The sequence below is a fragment of the Protopterus annectens genome, chromosome 8.part0 (genome assembly GCF_019279795.1).
Source record: "Protopterus annectens isolate FY-2018-M chromosome 8.part0, PAN1.0, whole genome shotgun sequence".
NCBI classification, from domain to species: domain Eukaryota; kingdom Metazoa; phylum Chordata; order Ceratodontiformes; family Protopteridae; genus Protopterus; species Protopterus annectens.
In genome coordinates this window covers 659432631-659450512 of record NC_056741.1, presented here as the reverse complement: position 1 = coordinate 659450512, position 17882 = coordinate 659432631, and the positions used below count along the sequence as shown (strand labels likewise).

General features: G+C 41.1%; 1 protein-coding gene across 1 annotated transcript in view; it reads left to right on the top strand.

Moving 5' to 3' along the window:
* LOC122808332 (immunoglobulin kappa light chain-like) overlaps window positions 1-1248 on the top strand; it is a 128893-nt gene extending 127645 nt beyond the window's left edge. The window contains exon 4 of the mRNA XM_044079298.1: window positions 974-1248. Coding sequence (XP_043935233.1) covers window positions 974-1248 — 275 coding nt within the window. The remainder of the gene's footprint in view (window positions 1-973) is intronic.
* The last annotated feature ends 16634 nt before the right edge of the window (window positions 1249-17882 follow it).

The window sequence follows — 17882 nt, the reverse complement described above, 5'->3', positions numbered from 1 at the left end:
AACCATTGCCCTATAGGTCTACTCAGCCTGGTCTGCAAAGCTATGGAGCAAATTATCATGGAACCCATAAACAGAGACATTGGGGACCTCCAAACACTGGACTCTACCCAACTTGGCCTTGTTAAAGGCAGATCCTGCCTCCTAAACCTAGTTGACTTATTTGAAACAGTTATCAAGGACATATATGGAAGTGAAAGTAGTCCACACAGCCCACCTGGACTTCACTAAGGACTTTCTACACCATTCCCCACTCTGTCATCATGGACAAGCTTATCAGCTTGAACATTAACAGCTATGTCACAGGATGTGTGGCCAAGTGGCTCACAGATCAAACACACATGTTCAGAGTTATGGGTGCCATGTCCGACTCTAAACCAGTCACAACTTTCATCCCACAGGTCTTGGTCCTGGGACCCCACCTGTTCAGTAGATACTGCTCAGAGGTACAGGCAAGCATGGGAGGAGTATGGCTGAACAGGTTTGCTAATGACTGCTAACTGTGGTCCATAATCGATTCTACTGCTGACACAGGCATCCTCCAGAAGGGTCTTACAGAGACAGATACCTGGTGTCAAAACAATGCCCTCAAGCAGAATGCCAAAGAATGCATAGTCATCCCCTTTGGATAAAACAAAGTGCACACAAATTACCACATAGGTGGTAATCCAGTATGTACGGAGAAAGTCATTATGGCCCTGGGGACACAGGTAAATAGTAAACTCTCCTTTGATGATCACATGGCCAAAGTGTTTAGAAATTCCTTCTATGTAGCCCATCTAATGTCACCTAATGTAACCCACTTTGTCTAGTCTGATGATGTCACCATCCTACAAATATACCTCTGGAAAGAAGAGCGCACAGTAACGTGTATAGTACATCGTGTAAATGCATGCTCCTGTAGTGTCATAAAGTAGTTAGGTAGGGGTTTGAATCCTGCACTTGAAAAGTTAGTCTCTATTTTATTATGAACAAGACAAATTGAACATTTATGACAGTAAGTTAAAAATGATAAAAATTAACAAACTAAGAAGAGATTTTGATGACTTCAAGGCAGACCACCTCTTTGAATGGCCAAGAACAGCAAGGAATCAAGATCAACCTAAAATTAGCGATACAAAAGAAAATAGAAGAAAAGTGTCCCTATCAGAAGTAACATCTAGAAGACAACATGTGCAAGCAGAAATCCATGCCCCACCAAGACAGAGGAGTGATAATAAAGAGGAAGGAGTAGTAACTGAGGCAGTATAGTCACTGAGGACATGGAAGAATTAGAAGTTGTATTTACAACAGAGAAGGAGGGATCAAGAACATTAGAGATAGTTAATATTAAAAATAATAAAGAAAATAGTAAGCTAGGAGCGGTACCTAAAAAGGGAGAAAAATATGCACCAATTTTTCAACAACTCCCTTTTCTTATACATAAACAGAATGACAGAGCTCCAAGATCCCTAAGCAGGGAAAGGAAAACGAGAAAGGCAACCTAGAGGAGAGGCAAACAAGAAGTAGAAAAGAGGTTACCGAGTCACTGGTAATAAATATTTCAGACTATGTATTGAGTGAGGAATAAAACCAAGTTCTGCAAAGAGGCTTGACTTTTATACCCTCCATTAGGTCCCAACTTAGTGAGGTGGTAATAGATTTAAAAACATTTGGAAGAAATGTAATGTTAAAATACATATATGGCACCAAAAATACACAAAGTATGGGTTCAGATGATTTAAAACAAATTATAAGAGGCCAAGTATGTTTGTGCCTATAAATCATCCTCAGGTGGAAACATTCATCAAACTTTGTGAGAATGAAATAGCACAACCCAAAGATGAAGGAAAAGGGAAACAGTTCCACAATTTGAATTATAGAGAGCACAAGGCATGGAAAGAATTGCAACTTAGCAAAGAAATAGTGATAAAACCAGCTGACAAAGGAGGTGCATTGGTCATCATGAAAAAGAAACAATATGACAACAAGATGAAGGAGCTTCTTAGAGATACAACTACATATATTAAGATAGGTATTAAACAAATAGAAAGATTGATAAAGGAAGTTAAAGAAGATCTGTATGAAAAATTAATGTGTAGAATAATAGATGAAGACTTGTATGCGTTTTTTGAAGTCTTACATCCACTTATACCAGAAATAAAAGGCATACCGAAGGTACACAAGAATCAAAATGATCCGCCACTAAGACCTATAGTTTCAGGAAGAGGGTGGATCACGGAGCCTCTTTCCATTTACATAGAAGATGAGCTTAAAATTCTGTTAGAGAAAGCACCTACAGTGTTAAAAGATACAGTGCAATTATTAGAGAAATTGTAATGTGAAGCTCACAAGTGTGACAACTATAGGCATATGGTATTGGCAACAATGGATGTGAACAGCTTATTTGCTAGCATACCCAATGGATATGGTATAGAAGCAGTCAGAAACTTTATACTAGCTAACCAACCGAATAAGTATGTGGAAAGGATATGTGGGCTACTACAAATTATATTACAAAACAATGTATTTCTATATGAGCATGAAGTCTATTGGCAGAAATGGGGAGTAGCCATAGGCACTCCATGTGCCAATAGTTATGCAAATATAGTATTAGCCCAATGGAAATGTCAGTGGAGCAAAGATGAAAATAATATCTGGCAACAACATATACAATTTTATGGATGCTTTGTTGATGACATTCTTCTTATATGGAGAGGGCATGAACGTTCGTTGCAGCAATTCATTCAATTTCTAACAACAACAACGGATTTCTTAAAGTTTGAAATCAAAATGTCACGGAAGAAAATATAATTTTTGAATGTTAATATTATTATGAATGAGATCAAAGGATTGGAAACAGCCTTGTATAGAAAAACAACTTGGAAAAAACATCTTTTACATAGATCCAGCATGCATCCAGGCTATATTTTTAAAAATATTAACGACAATCAGGTGCAAAGGGTCTCCAGACTGGGCACCAATGATAATATATTTCGAGAAGAAATACAAGGATTAATGAACAACTTTACAGCCAGAAGGTATAAGGAAGAAATAATGGATGAAGACAAGCTTAGAGATATCTGAAGGAAGAAAGGGAGACCATACTGTTCAGCGAAAATTGATAAAGAGAACAAAGAAAGGGAACCGAACAGAAGAAAGGAAATAGTAAGATGTCCTTTGACGTACAGTACAGATAATGTTATCATAAGAGAAACTATTAAGAAATACTGGCCTATACTAACAATGGACCAGAAGATAAAATATATAGTAGAAGAACACCCTAGTTATACTTATAAAAATAAGAAGAACTTAAAGATGCTCCTATGTGACATAGATAGGCAAGAGGTAAAGAATGTATCTATGCCAACAGGAACATTCAAATATGGAAAATGCAAAGCATGTCAGTACATTATGAGCACAGATAGGTTTCAGCATCCAATGACAAATAAGGTTTACATCTTTCAAGAAAGAGCAACTTGTAACAGTGAGAATGTGATCTATGTAGCAAGTTGCATGGTATGTAAAGCATTCTATATAGGTAAGACTAACAGAAAATTCAAAGAAGGAGTATTAAGACATATACAGGACATTCATACTAAAATAGAGACTAATGTTCTTTATGTACATATTAAAGAAAATCCAGAGCATAACTTTAGATTTATGGTTATGGCACAGGTTAAGCCTATGGAAAGAGGAGGTGACATAGTAAATAGAACAGAAAAAATTGAGTTGCAATGGATAATTAATTTACGATCCAACCAATTCCCCGGACTAAATGCTATGGTCCCGCTTAAACCTGTTCTAAAAGAGAGGAAACTACGAGGGAAATGAATTATACATCTGCCAATGTAGCTCAATCGGCTGAGCATCAGACCCGTATCCAGAGCGTCCAGGGCTTGAGTTCTAGTCTGGGCCCCATGGTGAAAGGAGGAAGAAATCCCTAATCATAAATGGAAACAGTTGAATTTAAGTTCACTGTGCAAGAAGAAGTTTGGAAAACATTGAAACCAAGAGCAGCAAAGGAATAAAATGAGTGTAGTTTGCTTATCATTTTTTTTTGGCCTATATGTTATAGTTCTCCTCAAGCTTGTTTAGAAAGAAAAGAAAACTAAGAGGGAGATAAACTATGCATCTACCAATGTAGCTCAGTCGGTAGAGCATTCGACCCTTAAACAATGGGTTCAGGGTTCTAGCCCCGGTTTGAACATTATAATGGAAGGAGAGTAAACTCCAAACTTAAAATAAATTTAAATCAAGTTCACTGTGCATGTAGAAGTCTGGAAAATATTTAAATTTAGAGCGCTAAAGGAATAGAAAGAGTGTTGTTCATCCATTATTTACATCAATTAGAAAGGAGAAATGATGTGTTATGGAGATGAAAGATATTTGTTAGCAGAAATTTGTCAGCAAATGAAGAAAAGGCATTGAATTAGCAGAGAGTTTGGAATTAGTATGAGAGAAAAAGGAGAAGAAGTGTAATTTGCTAACCAATGGATTTCATAAGATTAAAAAACAATTAGGATAGCTTCTTAATAAGACTGAGTAAAGAGCTCTGTACAAAGCAAAACTCAGATAGAATAACAGGAATCAGCAGTACATCTTCGAATTTAAGCAAGCGCTCTTAGCCAGAAAGAGACTTGATATTAAGAAGCAAGACACAAAATAAAAAAAAGTTTTTGATCTATGATTTTCTATTGCACTTGTGAGTTAGCAAGTGCATCTATGTAGTTAAGTAAGCGCTATCAGTTTGAAAGAGACCTGATGACATGGAAGTAAGAGTATTTACAAGAAAGTGTTTGTTCCTATGTTTTAAAACAAAGGAGAAAGCCACTGTACTTGTGGTTTACTTAATGAAGACAACCCGTGAAAGAGAAGAGGTTGTAGCTCTGTTATAGGCAGACAGACGCCTCTAATATAGAGGCGAAATACATGAAAAATGCTATGCAGGGAGAGTGATTAGTTTTTACAAAAGGCAAATAAGAACATGACATAAAAAGGTGGAGTCTGCATCTTGCAACAGGATACACACAAGCCATTGGAGCAAAAGAAAAAGAATAGCAAATTAGGTGAGAGAAAGTAATGAATAAACATTGGTAGACTTATTAAAACTAATTTGCATGGAAGAAAGTAATTGGCTTCTACGAAATAAGAACCAGAACACTGGATTGGATTACGAGTACATCAAGAATTAGCATAGAGGCTCCCATTGGATGTGGGGGGGGGTGACTCTAAGTAAGCAGCATGAACATAAATAGAAGCAGCTGCAAATGTTAAGCAGATCTGAAGAAGGTTGATAAACCGAAAGTGCTCATCTCTCTTTTTCGTGTTACATCGCTAACTTTCAAATGGTTAGGTTGTAGCTTTTATTTTGTTTTTTGTCTTAAATCATTTTAATAAAGGTTCTTTTAAAGAAGAAACAATGAGAAGCATCTTAACAAGAATTTTAACAGCAGTAGCCAAGGAGGAAAGCACCATTCTTTGAAAACATATTTGCAGTATTTCTTGGGTTTTCCGTAAGCGTTTGCTCACTTCTCTTTCTACTACTACTAAAGTAGTTAGGTAGGTGTTTAAATCCTGTACTTGACAACTGTGTATGTGTCTGTTTGTATGTGATCTCCTTGGAGAAGAGCAACCTTTTTGGAGAGTAGTAAAACACCTTAAAATTGGTATACTTATCTTTGTCAAGTCTGATGATGTCACCATCCTACAAATATACCTGTGGAAAAGAAAGATTACAGTACTGTGTATAGCACGTCATGTTAATGTGTACTGTGCTATTATCATAAAGTAGATAGGTAGGGGTTTGAATCCTGTACTTTGTGTGTGTGACACTGTTGGTCAATGTGTTGTGGGTTTTGCTTTTACTGCTGTATGACAACAGTATGTGCATTGCACATGTCAGGTTGCTGTGTGGCAAATACATATACGTACATGTGACCTCAATTATTTCATAGGTGGGAACCCTGCTTTCTCCATGAACACATCTGTCATCTTTGCCAGAGTGTGTTGCCACTTTCCAGACCTTAGGTCACATCTGTATGCTTGTGACAAGCCCAGCCACTGCAGTGATCCCTGGCCTAGGTCATCCGTGTCACACACACTCATTACGGTTTCTATTGAATAGTGTGAGTGAGGGTTTATGGCTGAGGTATATTTCAGACCTGTTCAAATGCAGCAAAATCTTTCAATGTTGGCTATTCATTATAGATGTGCAACCACCTTTGTGGATATGCATGCAGACCCCTTATTGCTTATGTGATCCACCGAGGGATTTCAAAATACCTTTGGAAATGTGATTACCAAAGGAGAAATGACGTAACACTTGGCTGCATGTACACATCGGTACCTGTTCAACATGGTGGCTACTACCTATGTGGTACTGTGGGGATACTATGTTTTGTAAAGGTGGATGACTATGCTTTAGTTGGCTATAGCTTTACAGCATGGGTTTGACAACAGGTATCTGTCTGTATGATACCCTTGTGGAGGATGTGTGTGTCATCTGGAGAATGCATTATAGGTCACAGTATGCATTTCCAGACATGGACGGACATATCCCTACTGTGATTGCTTGTACCTAAGAGAGCTATATGCCAAACAGGAGTTGTCTCAGGAATGGGTGCAGGTGAATACCTCTGGTTACTGGCATAGTATAGTACCTGAAGGATCCAAATGTTACTGTGTGTCCTACATCTGTGTGTCAGTTGTCAAGACATCATCTAATGATTGTTTATGGTCAAGCTGTTGAGGTTATGTATACTACCAGAATGCAAAACAATGACAGATAGTAACAGTATCACCCACAGCACAGTGTCAAACCATGTCATACACACATGTGTACTCAAGTTCCAAAATGTGTGTAGTACAATGCATACTGGCCACCAATTGAAACTATGGAGTGTTACTGTGTAATACAGGGCATGTCACCCTGCCCATGTGTCCACTATGCACGTACATGCAGACAGTGCACCTCCATCATGTTCACAAATGTACACCTGCAAATCTGTGCTACACACATCCCACACATACTGTCCACTCTCTAACACATGCTGCCAATACTACACACATCAGCCAAGTGGCACGTGGGTGGACAACACACTATTGGAACTAACACTGGTGTAAACAATACTACATTGACAATCATAGCTTTAATGCATCATGCCGGCTCAGCTACACCTTCAAGGATATCATTACACTTTACTGCTGACAACATACTAACATTGCTATACTGCTATAAAGTCATGCTGTGCATCAGCACCATGGTACCTGTTTCTGCATCAATGTTACAAATGACAGGAGGTGGCACAGGTTTCATCATATGCACAGGGTGCGTTGTTGGTTTGCCAGAAGCCTACATTGAGCTATACAAATGACATGTATGTGTGTGTGTGTGTGTGTGTGTGTGTGTGTGTGTGTGTGTGTGTGTGTGTGTGTGTATGTGTATGTGTGTGTGTGTGTGTGTGTGTGTGTGTGTGTGTGTGTGTGTGTGTGTGTGTGTGTGTGTGTGTGTGTATGTGTGAGGGCCAAGAGTACTGCTATGGGACAATGTTGATGTAATGTGCGCGAGTATGTGTTAGCCCTAGGTGTCTGGTTTATGTGTGTTTGTGTGTGTCTGCATGCACACAGTTCCACTGTGTGGCTGCCATATACAGGGATTTGTGGGACAGTCACAGACTGTACCTGCCAGGCTTTACAGATCACTGTCTCTGGCCATGGATATGGTACCTGTGCCTCTCAGGTGTGCTACTGACAGTATTGGGTACTAAACCAGACTGGGTACTATCCTAAGAGGTGGACAGATGTACACTGAACTCAGGTCCCTGCTGGGACTGTCCAGAGCCACGTGCACATGGTCTTCTAGGATGGTCTATGGACAGCCCACCCCAACATTGCTGGGGCTGGTACTGGCACTACGGGAGTGGCTGTGACTTGAGGGATGTCCGCGGTGACTGCCAGCTGCTGATGTTGCTTGCATACATCCATGTCAATGTCTCAACTGTTCCACACTGTCCTGACACATGGACATGACATTGCTAGGATATGTAATGTTTCACCCCAGCATCTATCAGTGACCTAAGTGTAATTATGGATGGCACCTGCTAGGTCATGGATACTGTCAATTACAGCGGTGTTATGTGCCCCCTGTGCCCTTAGTCCCTGTCTGGTGTACCGTTGCATACGTCATGTGCCTCCATGACAGCCTGGAACTTGCGTGAGGTTGTAAGACCTGTGGCATGTCTGCCAGGGGCATGATGAGCAGCAGTGCTCCGACGAGAACCCCTGAACATCTGCCTATGTGGTACCGTTCCAGACATCTGGGTATGGCTGCTGTGTCAGGATGCATGTGCCATAGATACCATACTGTCCTGGCCAATGCAGACTGTACACTGTCCCTCAGCTAAGGGCATTGGTGATGGATGTATTGGCAGTATGACTGTGTGCATGGATGGGGCGAACACTTGTGTACTTTTGATTGGTGGCCCAATAACAGAACCTGGCAAACATGCCTGTGCTTCAACACACCTATCCTCATTATCACTATTTGGCTCAGTGACATCAGGTTCCCTGCTGCAGTGAACCAGCCCAACCTCAGCACCTGTGAGACGAAGACAGGAAACACACTTTACGACCTGTACATGATGTCGGAACACATGCACACATGCACACATGAACACATGCACACATGCACACAAATACACTCCTCACTAAAGCGGACACAGACACACACACACACACACACACACACACACACACACACACACACACACACCACCAGCAATCCAGAACATACTCAATAGCGGTTGATGGTGGGGTACAGTATCACAAGCCAGTCATATCACACGTGTCAGAATGCAGGACTTGCGTTGCTCAACAGCATGCAGTGCGAGTGTAGACAGCCCTTGCTAATAAAAATATACATGGCTTTGATGCATGTGTGTTTTTGCTCAGTGATTGGCCTCACCCTGGAATGTAATGTGTACATGGACACAACATTGCTGTGCAAGTATTAAAAGCTCTGCAATGTCCTGTGCACCATCACTCACAGGTATACATACAATGGCTGGATGTGTATCTGTGTGTCACATAGATATCCATTTCTGATTAGAGCATCTGTGTCTTTAGCAGATAATTGTGGACATAGGTTTAGCACATGCATGCTATGTATACACACAGGATGAGTGGTGCATGAATACCTGATGGAATACCATTGCTCAACATAGCCATTGTACAGTGGTTATGTTGAGTGTAGGACATATTGTGGACATGCCAGTGCCAGCCATGACATGGCATGCTACAACACAACTGCAACATTAAACATCACACATACCCAATGTGTGTCATGTGACCTATACACTCAATAGCATTACAAGACATATATGTGTCACTTTGTATTAATGGTGATTGCTATGGATATATTTGCACACACACACAACATTGAGGTGCATAACAATGAATGCTATGTGTAGTACTGTGGTTACTGCAACTGGATGGGATGTAGTACCATGAGCCATCATCATGCAGCATCATGTGGTCAATCAAGGCTACTAATGTGTGCCAGACTGGCACCTAGCATGCTGTACCTGAACTGCAGTACCATGGCTACATTCACCATTTCACAGCCAGTTGTTACATGGGTTTGTAAGGTGCCCAATAGGGAGCATTGCCTAACATGAATGTGTTATGTGTTAAAGAGTGTCACACAGCCCCATGATAGGCCTCTACCCCTCAGGTGCATTATGTGTGCTGTGTGGATGACATTTGGGATAGTGGAGTGTGACCTTACAGTGGGTGTCTGAATACGCCATGTGTAGCATATTAACGTGTACTGCATATGACAAAGTTGTGTATGTTGTGTGCATGTGTATTGACTCTGCCTATCTAATGTCCACTACAGTGTTGCCACAATTGTGTGGGATGCTCAGTGTATTGCATGTGTTTGAGGCAGCTACTCACGTTACTGAGATGTGCATAGTTTCACAGCAAAAATGCACAGCATGCATTATGCATAGGTGTGTTACGTGCACATGGCCTACACCTCACCTATGACATACACATTTAATTTGCAATATTAAATGTAGAACACACTCACCAGCATGGGTCTGCTGCCTTGCTGTCACACCAGAGGGGCCTACAAGGATATGAGACAGTTTGTCAGTGGAAACAACTGTGGCATTGCTATTGTAGGTTTGCAATCTTACAGTAGTACAATGGTTGACAGTCACAGGCCTACAGATTATGTTCCAAATTATCAGTATTGCACAACACCAGGCTCCACATCTTCTAACTACACAGTACACATCTCACATATGCATGATCTACCAATAGAGGTAACAGTAGTCTACAGATATGCCACGTTACCTGCACACTCTGTGTCAACTCGCTGGGTGGCTCCGGACTCCGTGTTGATACATGTTTGCTGTTGTTGTTGGCCAGGAGCCACCAGACTGAGGAGCAGCTCCTCCACTCTGGTGAGGGGGGATGGATGGCTACCCCACCACCTGTGGCAAGCTGTTGTCTATGGACATCAGACGCACGCTGTCGGACATGTCTAAGTAAATCACTGCAGTGATGGCATACCTGCTCATATGTCTGGTTATGCATGCCTATGTCATTTACCCTACGGACAACATCTTGCCACAGTGCAGTCCGCTCATGCTGGTCCTGGCTGGTTCTTGAGAAGAGCAGGATGTAATGCTGAACCAGGCTGGTTGTTATTTGTTCATCCTCTTCCAGGCTATAGGTAGCTTTGCGATGGTGGGCCATGACCCTGGAAGACAATGAAACAATATGTGTGAGCAAGTTATGTGGCACACTTAACATTCTAAAGTACAGATATCACTGAACTGCCATATATAGCAACCTATTGGCTGTCAGAGGATACACGCTTTCAATACCACATATCAGTGCTCAACCCACAACTGCCAGACAGTGCCTGGCACGCTCTATATATCAAACCATGTTCTGCACAGCAACAAAGAGAAACCAGTATGTAAGACTATACAATAGTATATGGCACACTGTATGCGACACGATGCACCACCTAGCCACAGAAGGTATAGATCAAGCTAATTCATAAAGAAATATGTCATCCATTGCAATGATTGTAAAGTCCAGTTACAGTATTACCAGTATACCACACTAGTTGTTGATGGCAAACCCCTGCCTAACATATGTGCACATTCATTAATATAGGTGGCATACTGCTGTTCTAGACTATACATGTTGTTAGATACGCACTTATATCCTGTAACACACATATGACTGCGGGCATGTTACAGACATACCCACGCACACATCAGACATACATACAAGACACAAAGGTATGGCAACCCAGATGAGCTTTACCTGTGTACCATACAGTACTGTGTGTCAGTACTTACAAAACCTTATGCCTGAGGTATGCAATCTGTGAGGACTACAGGGAACACACAAAACAGTGGTTCCAAGAAATGTGGACATACACCATACTGTGCTGTTTAGGCCTACAGCTTCAGGTGGTACTACAGTTCATACGGGATTTGTATTCACCAGCAGTACCAATCAATAAGCATACATGTACGGCTTTAGCTACAATGGCACACCCCAGTCGACACCAAGGGACTACGTCAGACTGTATGCCGTACTGCTTTTTCTGCCTAGCAATAGCATACACATGTTTTGCTGGGATCAGAGCTAGGACACAAAATAGCATGACAGAAACAGTTTCCCACTAAGCTATCACACATATACAGAACTTTAACACATTCACCAACACATTCACCATCGCACTCAGTCAACCTCACATAGCAATTATTGCAACAAGTACATGTGGGTGTGTATCGGTTCATAGGTAGGTAATAGGCTATTGGCCCTAGGGCCTATAGAAGCCTAGCCATACACTACCCTGGCTTTTGACACACGTAATTTAATTTCACGTGCCCCTGTCAAGCAGAGTCACAGAGGTGATTCCCGGGGTGTATTTCCTATCTCCCATCCAATCATCAGGATTATTCATGACAACTGCTAATGAGGAGCTTTGTTTGCTATTGATAGGTGCTTTGTTCCAGAGTATGGGATATCTCTGAGATAAGAATCTATCCCACCAGCATGTTCTGTTTATTGAGGTGACAAGGTTGAGGTCCCTAGAGCATGTAGCTCATAGGGATTGTGATCTGTTTACGTGGAGCATGTCCAACAGCTCTGGGTTTGACATAGCTTTGTATGTTAGGCAGAGGTCACCTCTAGGTAGGCGGTATGTGACACAGTCTAGCTGTGGTTTTGTGGGACGGTCTGCATAGGGATTCTGTTTGAGGCCAGTATTACTCTTTGTGAGGTATGTCTGTGGCCTTTCCAGTTGCTGTAGATGTCTTGTGAGGTACATACCAAATGGGTCATTGTACTCTATAATGGGTTTTATGAGTGATGAGTAGAGGGGAACACTGACCTATATTTCCCTGGATGACACACCTTTTGTGATGAGGTGTGCCATGTAAACAGATTACATGACTAGTGTGGCACTGTGATTATCACAGGGGAGACTAATGTCCACCTGTGTCCCATGGTCTCTTATCACACTTTCGGTGTTAAGTAGACTACCACCAATGTGGTAGTTCATGGGTACAGAGTTTTTGCCAGAAGGGATGCCAATGCAGTTTCAACATTGAGCTTGAGTCCATGGCTTTGTCACCAGACATCTGTCGCAGTAAATATGACCCTCTCTCTCTCTCTCTATATATATATATATATATATATATATATATATATATATATATTATATATATATATATATATATATATATATATATATATATATTTATATATCTTTATATATATCTTTTATATATATATATATATATATATATACAGATACATAAAAGCATCCATTGGTGTACATATAGATATACATATAGGCACATATACAGTCCAACTTTCATGGTGGGAATATCAATTATGCGAAGGTTGTGAGGTATACAGTTATGTAATAATATTGCACAGTCTTGTGCGGAATGCATTGAAGGTGTTCTCAGCCCATGTAGCTTTAGCAGGCCTCACTGGCTGCAACACTGCAAACCTGACGAATCATACCCACAGCGTTTAGCCACCACATGTCATATACCAGCACTGTATGCTGTCTTGTTTGCCACACACTACAACCTACATAGAAAATATGCACATGACAACCTTCACCAGCATATATATGTCCAACCTTCAGAAACATTTGCAGTATGTCCCTTGCTCTATACACATGTACAGATGCTAATATATCTGACACAGAAAGATCTCTCCATATGTGTGTGCCATACACACACAAGGTCCATACTGTTGTAAGTCTGTGGACCTCACGGCTGACCTGTTGGGCCTTGCTGCAACATGAACAGGTGTCACATGTGAGCACACAGTAATATTAGAGGGTGCATATATAGCTGCAAATGCTAGATTAGCATACTAGCCTGGTACAACAGTTGCCAATGCTAAGCTACACGTTAATATGACTGTCATGCATTTGCTACTCTGTCACATCCATGTTTATATAGCTGCATGTGCTACTCCCCCAAACAGCCATTGTACACACTACTGTACAGAACACAGATAACATGGATCAGATGTTTGACATTTAATGCTGAGCTACATATGTCACAGTTATATCCCACTGCACACAGCTACACACTGATTTGTCCATGGCAGTAGTTATGCAGGGCATATGTGCATAGATACGTACTGCTGCCACATATGGATGATTCAAAGTATGTAGAGTACTCTTCAAAAACATCTACTACATGCCAGTCAATACATATCTGTTACATACCTTTCCTTTGTATGTGTTTGCATTTTTCAGTCCCGTGTGTCTTTTTTTTTCTGTTGCTGTTGATGTTAATGTTGATGTCGGTGTCTGTCTGTCTCTCTGTCTGTCTGTCTCTCTCTCTCTCTTTCTCCGTAACAGCAATGGAATGATTGCATGTGTGGACAGCAAGCACAGTCTGCTTTATAGGTATCTGCACATGTGCATGTGATGGCCTCTGCACCAGTTGATGGCCACCATTTGGTAATTGCATGCAGCCTGCTGTGTGGTGATTGCAGTACTCACTGTCATAGCAACCCAATGCTATAAATTGCTAAGTCAGGTAGGCGTAGTCCTTTCAGCTTTCCAAAGTGGGGCCCATGCTTGTTTGCTGTGGACACCGTTGTGTAAGTCAGAAGGTTGGTATACTTCTTATATCTGGAGCTAGGGGTGTAGCCAGTGATTTGAATGTTGTACTCAGGCCTGAATGTTGCCACTTCCAGTAGACAGTTGTCAGTGTAGAATTGTACTCACCCCTACAAATGCTAATACAAGATACATGGGAGTATGTAGTTTCTTTTCTACTTATTCAATTAGCTGCCATACATAAGTAGTTATTGAGATGTATTAATTTGGCACATGAACGTTTAACCATCACATGTCATATACCAGCACTGTATGCTGTCTTGTTTGCCACACACTACAACCTACATAGAAATATGCACATAACAACCTTCACCAACATATATATGTCCACCCTTCTCAAACAGTTGCAATATGTCCCTTGCTGTATGCACATGTACAGATGCTAATATATCTGACACAGAAAGATCTCTCCATGTGTGTGTGCCATACACACACAAGGTCCACAGTGTTGTAAGTCTGTGGACCTCATGGCTGACCTGTTGGGCCTTGCTGCAACATGAACAGGTGTCACATGTGAGCACACAGTAATATTAGAGGGTGTATATATAGCTGCAAATGCTAGATTAGCATACTAGCCTGGTACAGCAGTTGCCAATGCTAAGCTACACATTAATATGACTATCATGCATTTGCTACTCTGTCACATCCATGTTTATATAGCTATATGCACTACTCCCCCAAACAGCCATTGTACACACTACCGTACAGAACACAGATAACATGGATCAGATGTTTGACATTTAATGCTGAGCTATGTCACAGTTATATCTCACTGCACACAGCTACACACTGATTTGTCCATGGCAGTAGTTATGCAGAGCAACTGTGCATAGATATGTACTGCTGCCACATATGGATGATTCAAAGTATGTGGAGTACTCTTCAAAAACATCTACTACATGCCAGTAAATACATATCTGTTACATACCTTTCTTTCGTATGTGTTTGTATTTTTCAGTTCTGTGTGTCTTTTTTTTTTTCTGTTGCTGTTGATGTTGATGTCGGTGTTTGTCTGTCTCTCTGTCTATCTGTCTGTCTCTCACTCTCTCTCTCTTTCTCTCTCCGTAACAGCAATGGAATGATTGCATGTGTGGACAGCAAATACAGCCTGCTTTTATAGGTATCTGCACATGTGCATGTGATGGCCTCTGCACCAGTTGGTGGCCACCATTTGGTAATTGCATGCAGCCTGCTGTGTGGTGATTGCAGTACTCACTGTCATAGCAACCCAATGCTATAATTTGCTAAATCAGGTAGGCATAGCCCTTTCAGCTTTCAAAGTGCGGCCCATGCTTGTTTGCTGTGGACATCGTTGTGTAAGTCAGAAGGTTGGTATACTTCTTATATCTGAAGCTAGTGGTGTAGCCAGTGATTTGAATGTTGTACTCAGACCTGAATGTTGCCACTTCCCGTACACAGTTGTCAGTGTAGAATTGTACTCAACCCTAGAAATGCTAATACAAGATACATGTGAGTATGTAGTTTCATTTCTACTTATACAATTAGCTGCCATACATAAGTAGTTATTGAGATGTATTCATTTGGCACATGAACTGTTTGCGAACTGCTATACTGTGAATATTAATGTACTCACTTCTGCACAGTTTCTGCTTTTATTGTTGACATTAGCACAGGATGCTCAAGAAAACTGGACAATTCCAGTATTGAGTATGCCTACCTACATCCTTGGTGGACCCTGAACAAACAGGTATTTTGTACATTTGAGTGGGGATTGTCCTGCTATGATACTGTGTGGGGGTTGTAAAGTGCTGCTGTAATATTATTTACTGCTAAAATGGCTGGTTCTGTTATCACAGTCATGTAATGCAATTCCACAACAACTGCTGGTAAAGATCCACAGAACAGGTTTTGTGTTATGGTATTCCTATCTTTCCTTTACATTCATTCATACTGATACATGATATATCTATTTCAGCAACAACCTGCTGTATTTCTACTGTGGCTTAGTGGTACTTTATGCAGTCTAATGTGTCCAAAGTCCGGGTTTCGAGACTGACAGAGATGTTTTATTTTGCTGCTAAGCAGACCATGGGCCTTCACATGCAGGCTGACTAAGGCACTTTTAAGCAGTTGTCACAGTTATATCTCACTGCACACAGCTACACACTGATTTGTCCATGGCAGTAGTTATGCAGAGCAACTGTGCATAGATATGTACTGCTGCCACATATGGATGATTCAAAGTATGTGGAGTACTCTTCAAAAACATCTACTACATGCCAGTAAATACATATCTGTTACATACCTTTCTTTCGTATGTGTTTGTATTTTTCAGTTCTGTGTGTCTTTTTTTTTTTCTGTTGCTGTTGATGTTGATGTCGGTGTTTGTCTGTCTCTCTGTCTATCTGTCTGTCTCTCACTCTCTCTCTCTTTCTCTCTCCGTAACAGCAATGGAATGATTGCATGTGTGGACAGCAAATACAGCCTGCTTTTATAGGTATCTGCACATGTGCATGTGATGGCCTCTGCACCAGTTGGTGGCCACCATTTGGTAATTGCATGCAGCCTGCTGTGTGGTGATTGCAGTACTCACTGTCATAGCAACCCAATGCTATAATTTGCTAAATCAGGTAGGCATAGCCCTTTCAGCTTTCCAAAGTGGGGCCCATGCTTGTTTGCTGTGGACATCGTTGTGTAAGTCAGAAGGTTGGTATACTTCTTATATCTGAAGCTAGTGGTGTAGCCAGTGATTTGAATGTTGTACTCAGACCTGAATGTTGCCACTTCCCGTACACAGTTGTCAGTGTAGAATTGTACTCAACCCTAGAAATGCTAATACAAGATACATGTGAGTATGTAGTTTCATTTCTACTTATACAATTAGCTGCCATACATAAGTAGTTATTGAGATGTATTCATTTGGCACATGAACTGTTTGCGAACTGCTATACTGTGAATATTAATGTACTCACTTCTGCACAGTTTCTGCTTTTTTATTGTTGACATTAGCACAGGATGCTCAAGAAAACTGGACAATTCCAGTATTGAGTATGCCTACCTACATCCTTGGTGGACCCTGAACAAACAGGTATTTTGTACATTTGAGTGGGGATTGTCCTGCTATGATACTGTGTGGGGGTTGTAAAGTGCTGCTGTAATATTATTTACTGCTAAAATGGCTGGTTCTGTTATCACAGTCATGTAATGCAATTCCACAACAACTGCTGGTAAAGATCCACAGAACAGGTTTTGTGTTATGGTATTCCTATCTTTCCTTTACATTCATTCATACTGATACATGATATATCTATTTCAGCAACAACCTGCTGTATTTCTACTGTGGCTTAGTGGTACTTTATGCAGTCTAATGTGTCCAAAGTCCGGGTTTCGAGACTGACAGAGATGTTTTATTTTGCTGCTAAGCAGACCATGGGCCTTCATATGCAGGCTGACTAAGGCACTTTTAAGCAGTTGTAAGCAGGTTTGCACGGGTTTGCGCAAAGCTTAGCAATACTTAGCTAAGCGCACACAAGCGCACACTCATGCAATCCCGCTAACTACTGCTTAAAAGTGCTTATTCCCGCTAAGCCCCATGCTCATTTCTTTGAAAGAAAAGAAAATGGGGAGATAGGAAAGTGGTGAAAAAGGGGCACAAAGAGGGAAAGACAGTAGGGAAAACAGCTTGGGATGTGCAGGATGGGTGTAGGGAAGATCCATAGCTGCCTATTTCTTTAACAGCCACAGCTGTGCATATGCT